The sequence below is a fragment of the Camellia sinensis genome, chromosome 14 (assembly GCF_055761805.1).
Source record: "Camellia sinensis isolate YWXY chromosome 14, ASM5576180v1, whole genome shotgun sequence".
Classification (NCBI taxonomy): domain Eukaryota; kingdom Viridiplantae; phylum Streptophyta; class Magnoliopsida; order Ericales; family Theaceae; genus Camellia; species Camellia sinensis.
In genome coordinates, this window is record NC_138974.1 from 27,988,206 (window position 1) to 28,002,390 (window position 14,185).

Consider the following 14,185-nt stretch of genomic DNA (forward strand, 5'->3'; position numbering starts at 1 on the left):
TTGGGCTCAATATGATTTGGCCCAGGCGGGTATCTGACCCATATCGGATGGTCATTCAGGTCTAGGCTTAATGGTTTGGACCAACCCAAAGCTTAGACCTGCTCCATTCATATTTAACCCCTTCATTTGCTCCCTAACTCGTGTTAAGATTCCCTTGGTGTGAACTACTGATTCATGAATCTTATTTTATAGATCATGATAAGAAGATTCCTAAAATAGAAAATTTTTATTTAAATCAGATATCCAAATCAAAAGTTGTTAAATTTTAAAATTTTCAAATAATGTAAATAATGCTTGTCAATGTAATACAGTTACCAAAGCCAAAAAAAAAAAAAAACAAACAAACGTACTACTGTTATTGCAAGCGTCAACATGTAAAGGGATACTTTGGTCATAATTTGGTCTCCAAATAATTTAAGGACTTGGGCTAGCAAACTAGTATAAACTTATAATAATGTAGCCCTAGCAAAATCCCACTATAATAAGCCTAGTATATTAGATAAATTATATATACCATGTTTTTATCATCCAAAAATAAAATAAAAAATGCATATATATACACAACATTATACCAATTTCCAACCTAAAATAGTAATCACTTAATTTTAAATTTAAAGTATAAATCGTTCATACATAGTAAACTTCTTGAACCATGGCTCTTTCAGTGTACTTCAGTCTGATACTGTAGTTAGCTCCTTATGCACAGAATTTGAACCAATATCCATCATAAGAAACTCGAGCTGTTGGCGCAAGCTCAGCACCTGTGTTGGTCATGAACAGAAATTCAAACTCTGAATCAGCATCATTTAACATCATGAGACAACAACTAATAACAATCTCCAAATAATAAAGATCAGAAATATTAATATATGTTTACATAGATAAAGAGCGTTTTTAGAATTGTGAGAGATGATTAATAGAGCATAATATAAAAAGAAAGATTATAAAAAATAAATAATAAAAAAAGATAAAAGAAAGGAGGTAAAGAAATGAACAAAAGAAATTTGAGAGAAAATATTAAGACAAGTTTTTAACATCTAATTTGTGGATCGTTCTTAGGATTGGAATCATCGTTATGAATCAAAACCAAACCGCTTTCCACAGGGTTGGTTGGTTTGGTTCAGTTCCATAATTTACATGATTTGGTTTGGTTCCCTAAATTTTTGAAACGGCTGAAATCGGTTCGGTTTTTAATTTACCTTAGAACTGGAACAAACTGAACCAAGTACACCCCTATCAAATTGCATAAAAATCACTTAATATGTAGAACACTAACACAATTAAATTTGCCACTAATGATACGTTTGAATGACATTTGCATAGATAACAATAATATAAGGATTTCCATGTATGAAAAACTACATCAAATGAAAATTGTAGAAAATCAAGTACAAAGAAGCACATCATCTTTGTTTGATCACCCCTAGTCCCAAAACCTTGAACTGTTAGGAAAGGGTTGCCACCTTGAGTAAATTGACACCCCTGAATTTTTTGAAAATTGAGAAACACCTAATACTTGAACTAACAATATGCAAAAACAACCCCTTGGTTGCTCAATAATTAGGAAAGATGCTGACATCGGCAAAATTTGTGTAATGCTAATAATACTCTTGAATTGTTCTGCAGACATAAGTACCCATTCATGGTAGAGTTGGAGTGCAGATCACAAGACAACCCTTTCTTTTGGCATAATGCTAACCTTAATACTGAAATAATCATTTTGGTACAAGGGTAAACAAGTAAAACCAAGCACGTTGTAACATCTGTCAACCCTTCATCTTTGATAGGGATTTTCTAGTAATTTCAGAAAACTGCAGGGTGTCCGAGTATTTGTTAGGAACCTCATGGAGTGTTTATGCAATTTACCTAAATAAAAATCACAAGCACAGCTAAGGTGCAAAATGTGAGCAAGCTTCAGTCAGTGATCAGTATCAATATGAGGTCCAAGAAGTAAAGGCATAGTGATTAGAGCAGTCCTAAAATAAGGAACTCAACTAATTTCTACCTCTTAAGAATTTGAGAGAGCAAAACTCACCTTCAAGTCTCAAGAGAAGCAATTCATTGAGCGAAACAAGAAACTTATATCGTCTATTACAACATGTTTCTATGCATTTTTACATAACATTATATTATAATGATGAAAACATGTACTACGAGTTCTACAGAATCATCTGCAAAGGACAGGCTTCTTCTTCCTTGCTAGATTGTTTGTTTTTTTTCTTTTTTCAATGAAATCCTTCATCATGCTGAAAATGCACCAGATTCGGCCACCAAATACAACACCCCACCAAAAATAAACAGAAAGTTTAAAACTGATATACATATGAAGAAATTTAACAAGAAAAATCTAGACAATCAGATCATTTGACTGTGCAAGAGTAATGAGTCATCCATATATTTAACTTCATCACAATCATGTAAAGAGAAGCCAAATCCCGGTTGACTTTTAAATTGGTAATAGGACAAAGATCACATAGAATATTAACCATGCATTCTCAAGCCAACGAACTCATTAAATAAAAAAAAAATTAAAAAGATCTAGAGACACAATAATAGACCGTTGAATCTGGTTTCAATTTTCAATTGAATGATAGCATAAGAGGAGACTAAGGAACACAAGAATCAACAAGCTTAAAGGACTATAAAGTGTTAAATATAGAAATTAGAGTAGAGTACATAGAATCTTTTTATTTTTAGTATTATGTATATAATCTGTGATTGTGTCAATTACTGATTTAGTATTGTTTTCTTATTGATATCGTTTCTTAAATTGTATCATAAATCTATTATATATACATGGCCTCTACCTCATTTATGAAAAAGCAAAATAATTCTTTTCATTCTTTTTTGTATCAGAGCTAAGTTAAGGACCTAGTAATTTTGCTTCACCGGCGGGCAGCAGCCTTGCCTTGGCCGCCCGCCGAACCTCAACTCATTCCACTGCCATATTTTCTTTCGGTATCACTTCGTGGTGATCTCTTCCTCTATATCATGGTGAGCATGGTGATATACCATGCGAACTACCTAAGCCGCCTCATCTGGCGCATAACCCAAGAATCCCTCTCTAGCACACAACCCAAGTCGCCCCCTTGGCACACCACCTAAGCCACCTCCCCTGGCGCACTTTCTAATAAGCCGCCTCTTAGCGCACTCAGTCATCTGTTGCCATCATCATTTAGCACCACATCATAAGTTATGTGTGTGCCACACTTACTAGTTCAACATCCAATTAGTTTCTACAACGGTTTGACATGACCTTTTAAATTGTCTCGACATTGATTCCGGTCAGTTTCTTCTAGGGCAGTTCAGTCCCTGTTTTTTCCCTTTCTAGGGTGTGGTGCTGATGTATTAAGCACTTTCTGGTCTTTTTCATTTAGTAGTATGTTCGGTAGCATTTATTTGGACTAACCGTTGAGTTTTTTCCGGCTTCTTCCAGTCATCCATTACCAAGCTGCAATTGTTGAATATCTTCACACCAACTTGAGAGGGAGTGTTGAATATAGAAATTAGAATAGAGTACATTGCATCTTTTTATTTTTAGTATTATGTGTATAATCTGTGATTATGTCAATCACTGATTTAGTATTGTTTCCTTACTTATATCGTTTCCTAAATTGTATCATAAATCTATTATACATACATGGCCTCTAACTCATTCATGGGAAAGCAAAATAATTTTTTTCATTCTTTTTGAAGCACGGATACTTCTAAAAAGGCAACGTATCCGTATCGTATCTGTATCAGATACCGATACTCCTTGGATACTCACAGATATGTGTTGGATACTTACTAAAAGTATCGAATACTTCTTAATTAATTTCGAAGAATCGGATACTCCAAGTCCCGTATTTCTTTCACAAAATTAGAATTGTAGCATTTATTGCATAGCATTATAATATAATATAATTGTGAGGATAAATACAAAAAAAAAAAAATTAATACTTTGCTTAGTTCTTTGATAAGAAGAACATAGTGAATTAAAGTAATTTAATTTGTCAAATTGACTTATTCTTATTGTGTCATGCACGTCAATTAGAAAATAAAATTAAATTAAATATCATTCTTCTATTATTATTGTAAAAATATATGTATTATTGATTTATATCTTGATGTGTTATATTACAAATCAGAGTGGCTCATTATATAGGAGAGGGTTTGGGTAGTAGGTGAGGAGTAGGTGAGGGTAAATTGGTGGTAGGTGTAGTAGGTGTGGTAGTAGGTGGTGGTAGGTGTAGGTAAATTCTAACAGCCCCCCGCAAACTCAAGGAGGATAGAAACTAACCAACTTGAGTTTGAAGAGAGGAACAAAACAAGAAAATACAGAAAAAAAAAAAAAAAAAAAAAAAAAAAAAAAAAAAGATAGGAGACACTGTATGGTCGTGTCAGACCGTTGGTGAAGACACTGTATGGGGTGTCATAACGTTGTAGAGGACACTGTATGGTGGTGTCAGACCGATGTAGAAGACAGTTTATAGGGTCATGTCGGACCGTTGTAGAAGACAGTTTATGGGGTCATGTCGGACCGTTGTAGAAGACAGTTTATGGGGTCATGTCGGACCGTTGTAGAAGACAATGTTGTGACAGTTTACGGAGTCTTACTGGACCCTTGTAGAAACTAACCGGAATCAATGTCGGGACAGTTTACAGAGTCTTGTCGGACCCATAAAGGAGCTAACCGGAATCAATGTCGGGACAGTTTACAGAGTCTTGTCAGACCCATAAAGAAGCTAACCGGAATCAATGTCGGGACAGTTTACAGAGTCTTGTCGGACCCTTAAAAAGTTGCACCCTCAAAAGGTGTGCCCAATTTTGTCAAAAGGCGTGCCATCAAAAGGCGTGCCCAATTCATCAAAAGGCGTGCCATCAAAAGGCGTGTCCACTTTGTCAAAAGATGTGCCATGAAAAGGCGTGCCAGTTTGTCGGGCGGCAAGAGGCGCGCGATACGCGTGGCTGCCTCGGCTATTTAACCAAGACGAAGGCTGAGGCTGAGGCATACCATTCTGAAACCTCTGAAACCAACCCTTCGCTAAAAAAAACTCTGCCTCTGCGGAGAGAGAAACTGTGGAACACTTCGTTGCCATTCTGTCACCAACCCTTCCGAACATTACCAGTCTGAAATTGCTATTTCGCTGAAACACTTAGCAACCCAAAAACATGGCCTCTTCTTCCCGTCCAGCTACCCAGAACCTGCTCACGCTCTTTCCAGAACTGAACGAGCCCACAAGAGAAATAACTGGTGCGGTGGCCAGTGAACCTCAACCAAACACCTCTGGTTTTGCTCCATTGAACTTTCCGATGCGGTCGGTGGAGCAAAAAATGGCGGTGCAAACTGATATTGAGGCTAATCAGTATACTCTGAAGTCATGCGTGGAAACCATGACGGCGGTCACAAATTTGTCGAACCGGCTGCAGAGTAGGACAAATGAGGTGCAGCATTTAAATTCCCAGCTGGCTCTGCTCCAACGCATGTATAAGGATGCGCGAGCAGAGATCAGTGTGCTAAAGGCAGAAAATAAGGAACTGAAGCGGAAGGCCACCGTGATGTTCCGATTTGGAGGGCCGCCATATGCTGCAGTGGAAGAGTATGGGGAAGTGAACGTGCTGGGCGGCGTGGAAAACACGGAGGCAGCACCGTCAAGGGCCGCGCAGGACGGAGGCAAGAAGAAGAGACCGGCGGTAGAGTAGAGAAGAAAAAGTCCACTGTTCCGTTTTGTTGTTGTGTTTGTTTTTTTTGGTTTTTTGTTTTTTTTTTTTTTTGTTTTTTTTTTTTTTTGGTGTAAAATGGTGATCGGGGTTGAGCCCTGAGATTAATGAAATTTGGTTTGGTGTGCAAAGTGTTGTTTGTTTTTTTTTTTTTTTTTTTTTGTCTTTTTTTTTTTTAATAATAATAATATATTAAGGAGGAAAGTATGTGAGCCGGGGAGAGTTGTACAGAAAAGAAAAAAAGATAGGTGTGATAAATAAAAGAAAGGTGATGGATATGATTAAAGTGAATCTGATATAAGAGAGGGTGTTATGTTTAAAGAAAAGAAGAGTGGAAAGATAATAGTAAAATAAAAAGAAATGAAAAGGGGGGACAAAACTAATGTGATAAAGTGGAGAGAGAATAAAGAAATAAATAAAGAAAGAAAGAAATAAAAAAGAATGCGTGTGTTGTGATGCTTTAAAACCATGCTGAGTGTCATTCATTAAAATAATATGGAGTGGGCGGTCATGATAAGAAAAGCAAAAGAAAGAAAGATAAGATAATTCAGAAAGTACCCACAGATTAAAATAATCAACCCATCGGTGAAACCCACTAGAGTGTAAGGAAAGTAAGCATTGCTCCCCATACCAGGTGTGAGAGATAGAGGAACGGGAGTCGCCCACCCCATTTCTGCAAGAGTAATGGAGCCATTGCACGACACATCCTCCAGCAACTGCAGAATATGAACATTGTTGACTTGGACTCCAAGGGTGGGAGGAAAAATCACGTCAAGCGGCCAGCGAGAGTTTTTCCGCAGAGTTTTTCAGCAAGAAACGGTCCAACTGGCGGCGAAAACAGAAGGTGAAGAAGCGAAATAGCGGCGGCGAATCGGCGGCATTACCGGTGGAGAAGCCGATTTCTCGGCAATACCGCGAAACCCAGTCCGAAATCGCCGATTACGGCTTCGGCCGGCGATCCTGCGATACGGATCCTCGGTTCTCCCTTGATGAGATGGTAAATGGTGATGATGCACAAATGGAAGGGAGTGAGCTTGAGCAGGATGCTCACACTTATTCCATCAAGGCACCTCTGTGTCGAACTGAGCTTCCAAATAGTTCTCAAAACGGGTCATTTGTTTGCAAGAGGGAAAGGTCAGATGATTGTCCTTTACCGTGTACAGCTGACGCAGAACCACTCTCTTTGGCTCAGAATAAAAGATCAAAGCCAGATGATCCCAACTCCACTTGTGCAAATGGTTCGGAAGATTCAATCACGACAACTCACGATCTTTGGACATCTACAACTGTAGCAACCACAACAAAATTTCCCTCTGCACTCTTGGTCTTCGTTGGCAGCCATTGTAAAGGCAGAGAAGAGCTCAATTATGGAAGAAGGTATGTGTAACAAAAAAAAAAAGAAAACAAGTGGACTAGGTTGAGGTCCGGCGGGCGGCTAAGGTGAGGTTGCCGCCCGCCGGGGAAGCGAAAATATTAGGTTCTAAACCCGCTCTGATACCATGTAAAAATATATGTATTATTGATTTATATCTTGATGTGTTATATTACAAATCAGAGTGGCTCATTATATAGGAGAGGGTTTGGGTAGTAGGTGAGGAGTAGGTGAGGGTAAATTGGTGGTAGGTGTAGTAGGTGTGGTAGTAGGTGGTGGTAGGTGTAGGTAAATTCTAACAATTATAATATAAACATATTAGACTTGATATTGAAATGAAATATTTGTAAGACCTATTAAAAGTTAAAAGCAGTAAACTAGCTACCAACTTAAATTAATACCTAATTATTAAAGATTAGTATTTTGTATTATTTAATTACAGTATGGTTTCTCAACATTCTTGAGCTCATGCATAACTGACTACTAATAATTTTTTTTAAATATTTTTTTTATAAACATATCCTAACCGTATCCATATCCTATTTTTTAAAATTTTGTCGTATCGCCGCATTCATATCGTATCCATATCCATTCTTCCTAGTTAAAGGATCAGGTTGAGGATGTATGTTGGAAATACTAGACCTCATTTGTAAATATTTGAAGATTCAAGCAACCCCACAATGTTGGAGATTCTTTGTTATTCCAGCATAGACATAATAGAACACAGTAAGGAACCAATTAATGCAAGTGAGATATAATACCAAAGAAAGTAAGACACAAGAAAAGGAAGAACTGTTACCTCTTTCTTGAGTATGTGAGGAACACTCTCAATTGATACAAGGCTGTTAAACTCTGCAGATAGGTTTGGTTCCTTAATTCCAGACCACATATGAGAGGGCAGGGCCAACAACAACATCGTTAGAGCATCTTTGCAAATAAAATGGCCATTGTTTACACTGCAGCCACTCGGACTTGGATCAATAGTTTGGATCATTTTACCAGGCCCTTGCTCCCTGCTGCAGGTAACTGGCTCACTCATTTCAACAGAGACTCTTTCATAATTGCCTTTTGAAGAACCCACTGAATCTGTAGAGTATAATCGACCAGAAGAACCAGGGTTCAATGTTGAATGCTTGACCCCATCCGAAGCCACATTTGCTGCAATCTCAAGCAAAGCATGCTGATTGCCAGAACTTGTCACAAATCCGCTATCAGAATTCATAGAATCCATCCATTTGCTGACTCGCTTATGCAATTCTGTCTCCCGTAATTGCATTAATAACTGGCCCTGAAACCCGAAAACAAGAAGCTAAATTATAAGATAATCTTCAGATAAAATGGGAGAGGTCAGAGAGAACAAGGGAGAAGGGAAAGAAGTTTCAATTTTAACAGGTGAGTAACAGGAAGCATATGTAGCAGAAGATAAATGACACCTGGGTAGTAAGCCTTTTCCTCTTCCTTTTGCTTGAATGAACATGCCCGTCCTTCCCTTGGGCTTCAGCAACTTGCTTAATAAACACACTGAAATTGGTAGAGACTGACATAAATAGAACGGATAGAATTTGATTAACATCTTTTACATCCTCTGACTCTAGTAGAAGGGGTATTTGTGAAAGATGATTTGCAGTCCTGATCCAACTCCCATCACGACAGCTCTGCACACAAAGTCCACAACAATTCATGTCCAATGTTTATTCACAAAACCACAAAAGTAATGCCAATGCCAAAACTGAAAGCTAACCACTATCATAACAATACCAAGAAGATCTCATTAACAAAAATCAAATGTCCACTAAACATACATTTTCAATAAATTTCATATATTTCAAATGCACCTTTCACTTGGTATAGGTAGGCCTCGGTAGTCTATGGTTATTGGCTGGTCATGCGTTAATCCAACTAGGATGGGATTTTGGTTGTGAACGGCTATAACACTCAACCCACTAAATGTGTCTATGTAAATGCATGAGTGCATTTTATACCTATAATGCTCATCACTGAAGTGCACATAATAGAAGTGCAAGCCTGTGTGCATTATTTCCGAAGTGCGACATTGTAGAACACAAAGGTTGTGCAAGATAGAATGTGGTTCCTTGAGCATTTGAACACAGATTATAAGCATCGATTGGAACAGTTTATTTAAGTCAATAGAATGCTTGTCCAATCGCAAGCTTGATTTGTTTGAACGCACTATTCAATGGAAAAGTAAAGTTGGATTATAGTAGGATCTATGTTAGAATGCGAGGCTTCTCCATTGGAATGTGCTGTCGGTATGACCTAGTATTAATGTACCTGAATCAAAATCTTGTGATTTTGGTTTTCTATATCCTTTTGGTTCTCCTTTCCGACATATAGATGCTTCGTCTTCTATGTTAGAACATACATGCATAAGAGAGAGAGAGAGAGAGAGAGAGAGCTTAAGTGAGTTTTAGCTTATAATCCGCATACATACATATCTTGAGTTTCTTGGTAATTCTTTTAAGCTTTACAAATCCCTTGGTGATTTTTGTGGTGACTGTGAGCATTGCGATTGGCTCCTAATCTAAGCCACATACTCATATAGATTTAAGGCAAGTGCATGATCAGTTTGTACTGTTGATCTCATCCGTGTGGAGGATTGACGCTAATACTGTTGATAAATTATTTGAACACCTCAAATTGTCCCTGAAGGTTTGGAATGGTCTCCATTTAAGGATAGCAATAAAACTAATTGGTTGGAAAGAATTTTGACAAGATGGAATTTAGAGTGGCAGCCTTTGAGTGTGAAAGACACAAGTCTTCGAAGCCAGATGGACTTTCTATGGCAGTTTTTTGAGATTGTTGAGATGCTAAATCTGATTTGATGAAGGTCTGTGTGGAATTTTTTGAGAAAAGAATCGTTAATGCTTGTAGAAGTACTTCATTTATATGGGCATTCTTAAGAAGAATTCTTTGAAAATTGGTGGTTCCACTGGGATCAAAATTTTCCTCAATCCTAAAAACAGCAACCAATAAACTAAATAACAAAATCAACGAACATGATTCTAAGCTAATCCCAGTAAGTGGAAACCAATTCCTGACTATTGTCAGTTCAAATAAAACAGCACGTAGAAAACAAGTGCAACAAGAAAAGGCATAAATAATGACTCTTTTATAAATGAAAGACAAATAATGAATTCATGTAATTATAACCGAAAGAACTTGCAGCAAGCATCATACCAGTGTATAAAGCACGCAAGGATCATAGGGAAGCCTTGTTAGAACCATAAACCTATAAAAACAGAAATACAAGAATTAAAATTGCAGAAAACAAGGGTATTGATTTCATATGAGTAGTGCAGTAGTGCAAGTTTATAAAGTGGATGAAACATATGAACTTCATCTTTATAACCAATAGGCTCACTGAATTTGAAACAGGATGTAAATAATTTTACTTATCCATTAAAAGGAATGTAAATAATAGTGTACAAAAAGATGACAAGCCCCACAAGTCATTGAAGTGGAAAAACATACGAATTTTTTCTACATGCCAACTAGCTCTCTCGATAAGAAATAGCAGTTAAATAAAGTGACGTATAAAAATGACCAGTGCCTACATGGAAGATAATGAGAAAGCTAACATTTTACATCAACAACTCATGATAGAGAAAGAGAAAGGGAGGTTGGTCCCTTCATGTATACTCCCACTTCTTTTCTCTTAAATATATTTCCACAAGAACATGTGGGTTTTAAGGGTTTGGGTCCTTAAATTGCAATGGTGAAATTAAAGTGATGATGCTTTTAGGTTTGGTAGATCAGTAATTGTTGGTTGCATCCTTCATCTAAAAAAATGAAACCCTTAAGCATGTAAATGCAATCAGTTAAGGAATTATAGTCTATGGTGGGTAGGAATGGCAACGGGCCGGGGCCAGGGATCACACTCCCCGTCCCCAATTGTGAAAATCTCCCTGGCCCTGATCCCCAACGGGGAACCTACCACCATCCCCATCCCCATCCCCTCCCCCTAACGGGGATCAGGTTTCCCCGACCCCGAAAATTCCCCACCCCCCAAATATGTTTCAACAACAACAACAACATCATCATCATCATCCCCAATTGTTTCATTTTCAACATCAACATACCATAAGCCAAAAAAAAAAAAAAAAAGGACAGATACACACAAACATACATGTATACATACATACACAAACAGATCTGAGATCTGTGTCACAGAGAGAGAGAGAGAGAGAGAGAGAGTGGACGATCGGCATCATCAATAGATCCACTAGCAAAAAAATAAAAAATGGACAGATACACACACACATACATGTATACACACATACACAAATAGATCTGAGATCTGTGTATCTGTGTCACAGAGAGATAGAGAGAGTGGACAATCGGCGCCGATGGACAACGGAGGAGATCGGAGGAGGCGATAGTGGACGAAGGAGGACGATTGGCGTCGCGGACAGTGGCGATGGACAACAAAGGAGGACGATCGGCGTCGTTGACAGTGCGAGAGTGAGAGAGCGAGTAGAGGGAAAAGAGAAAGAGAGAGACACAAAGGAAGACAAAACTGAGATGAGGATGAGGATGAGGGTTTGGTTTACATATGTATATATATATAGCGGTAAACTAGTAATTTCACTTCGGGAACAAACAAGGATGGGGACGGGGACAGGACGGGGACAGGACGAGTACGGAGTTGGGACACTTATCCCCGCCCCCGGCCTGAAACTAATTGGAGATTGATTTTTAAATACCATCCCCGTCCCGCGGGGATATTTTTTGAGGAAAAACCGCTCAAATCGGGGTTTGGGGAGTTGGGTCCCTGCCAAGCCAGGTTCAAATTGCCATCCCTAATGGTGGGATTCATAACTGGTGGTTTTTGGTTTTTAGGTTGATTTCTACATGTAGATTTTGCTCTTTCTTCATCAATTCATCTTTCTTGAAAGATGTTTTCCCTATTGGATTGGGAATGGGTCTTTGTAGTTGAATGTATGTATGCAGGAATACATATAGCTTGCACTGGGCTTCAAATTATTTCTATGTTTGGAAGATTGGGCATTACAAGTCGTAGTTAGTGGTTATGGGGGTTTGTAGTGGGGGTTATGGTGATAGATTGCAGTGATAATGGAATATGGTGGTTCGGTTATTAGGTGGTAGCAATAGCGAGTTGCAATGTGTTCCACTGGGTAGCCAATGGGGATGTTTCTCTTTCTCTCTCTGCCTTCTATCCCTCTATTTTTCCCTCACTAGTGGGTTGACCTCTACAATTGGGTTCAGGGGACAACCTTGTAATTGCCAGAAACCTCAAGCAAGGTGCGTGTAATTAACCCTTTTAATATAAATACAAGTGTTAATGAGAGGCAACCCTACTTTTTGGGTCTCTCACAATAGCCATACATTCTATCTTCTCATTCTCTTATTCTGCTCTTTTACTATATCAGTTTTAATTGGTGGTGAAACCAAAATATGGAAGTATGAGGGGGATTGGTCTTCGATGGACATTTCTATGTCTCAAAAAACCATGGACATTCTAAGAAGATAATGTGTCAGGTCCAACAACGTGTCTCACATTGACACGACACTCATTGGACACTTCCCAACACTTCACACATTTACAAGTTTGAATAAACTTACTTGGTATCAAATGAGAAAAGAAAAATAATTTAAATTTATACTTATTTTCCTCCTTCAAATTTTAAAATTTATTATCTTTGAATTAAATATTCATATCTGACATATAATAATCATCTATCCCTATATATGACATATAAGCAATATATAAAATTATATATTTTCTACGTGTCGCTCATATGTCATCTCCGACATTTTTTTAAAATTTCCATGTTGGAGTGTTTGTGTCAGGTCACGTGTCCATGTTTGTGTCCATACTTTTTGGCTATGGCATATGGAACGACACTTCAAAAAGATTTTCCAAGTCATATTTGTTGTTGGGAATGGTGAAGAGTTTGCTTTTGGAGTCATCTTTGGCGTGAAGAGGACAAGCTGGAAGAGCATTTCTCTATTCTTGCTCATATTTTGGTTAATAGGGGAGTAGTCAGAAAATATCTTTAAGAGGAAGGTACTCAAGTTTTTGAAGATATTGCTTTTCATTAAGAGTTGAATGATTGGGAGGCGAAGGAGTTGGGGAATCTTCATGGTATTTTGTATGCTATTCCACATATAGGAGAGGGAGAGGATGTTCTGTGGTGAACGAGATTTAACTCCGAAGGCTTTGAGTTCATAGAGGTTTGTCCTTTCCTTAGAAAGGAGTTTGGGTTTCCAAAGCTTCGTCTTGTATGGATGGAAGTGCGTATAAAAATAGTTGCCATTCATAACTTGATTAGGAGGTGGCCAATTCATTTTGAGTGATGTTATATGTGCAACCAAGATGGAGAATTTTCAATTGTCTCCTTAATAATTGGCTATGGTTTAGTGTGCGAATTCCCTAGGAATGTGTTGGATTTTATTGAATTTGGGAAGGGGGCTAGAGTGGGGAAGAGAAGGAAAAAAAGATTGGTTTTTGGTGCATTTAGCTTTGATATGAATTATTAGGGGAGAGTGCAATCAGAGGACTTTTGATAGGGTGGATGAACCTAATTTTATATTGAAGGGTAGAATTTTGTCTCTTTTGTATAGTTGGTATGCAGGTAGAGGTGATCCATCCTTGAAATAAGTTTTGGAATATTATAGTCTTTTGAATAAGGATATGATGTTATAGATGTTTTAACACCATAAGCAAGGATATTTAACACCTCAAGATAGACAATATTTCACTCTACTTGCAAACTGACGTAGGCCAGATGTGGGTACAAGTAGCTAGATTCCCAAAACTGATGTAATCAGATCTTATGGACTGCATCCAGAATTATCTCATCAAAATATTGTTGAATAGACATAACTAAGATATCTATCAACAACAAAAAAAACGAATAGACATAACTAAGATATCTAAAACTGCCTATCCAAACCAGAAAGAAATTACAATCCAAAATTTGGCCCCATAGTTATTCTTCCACCCTCTTTAAGTGACTTATACCTAAAAGGTATGCTAGACTTCACCATTCAAACCTAGGATGCCAACTTCCAGGCGCATGTTTGTTATCATTCGTATTCACACCGATGTCTGTTAATTAATAATTA

At 37.8% G+C, this 14,185-nt stretch overlaps 1 protein-coding gene across 1 annotated transcript in view; it reads right to left on the reverse strand.

Moving 5' to 3' along the window:
• Positions 1 to 335: 335 nt before the first annotated feature.
• Positions 336 to 14,185, reverse strand: part of LOC114284746 (glutathione gamma-glutamylcysteinyltransferase 2-like) — a 32,536-nt gene continuing 18,686 nt past the window's right edge. Inside the window, exons 11-14 of the mRNA XM_082906778.1 lie at positions 10,274 to 10,325; positions 8,509 to 8,730; positions 7,875 to 8,363; positions 336 to 761 (exon numbers count right to left, since the gene is read on the reverse strand). Of these exons, the coding sequence (XP_082762904.1) occupies positions 672 to 761; positions 7,875 to 8,363; positions 8,509 to 8,730; positions 10,274 to 10,325 (853 nt within the window). The 3' untranslated portion in view covers positions 336 to 671. The remainder of the gene's footprint in view (positions 762 to 7,874; positions 8,364 to 8,508; positions 8,731 to 10,273; positions 10,326 to 14,185) is intronic.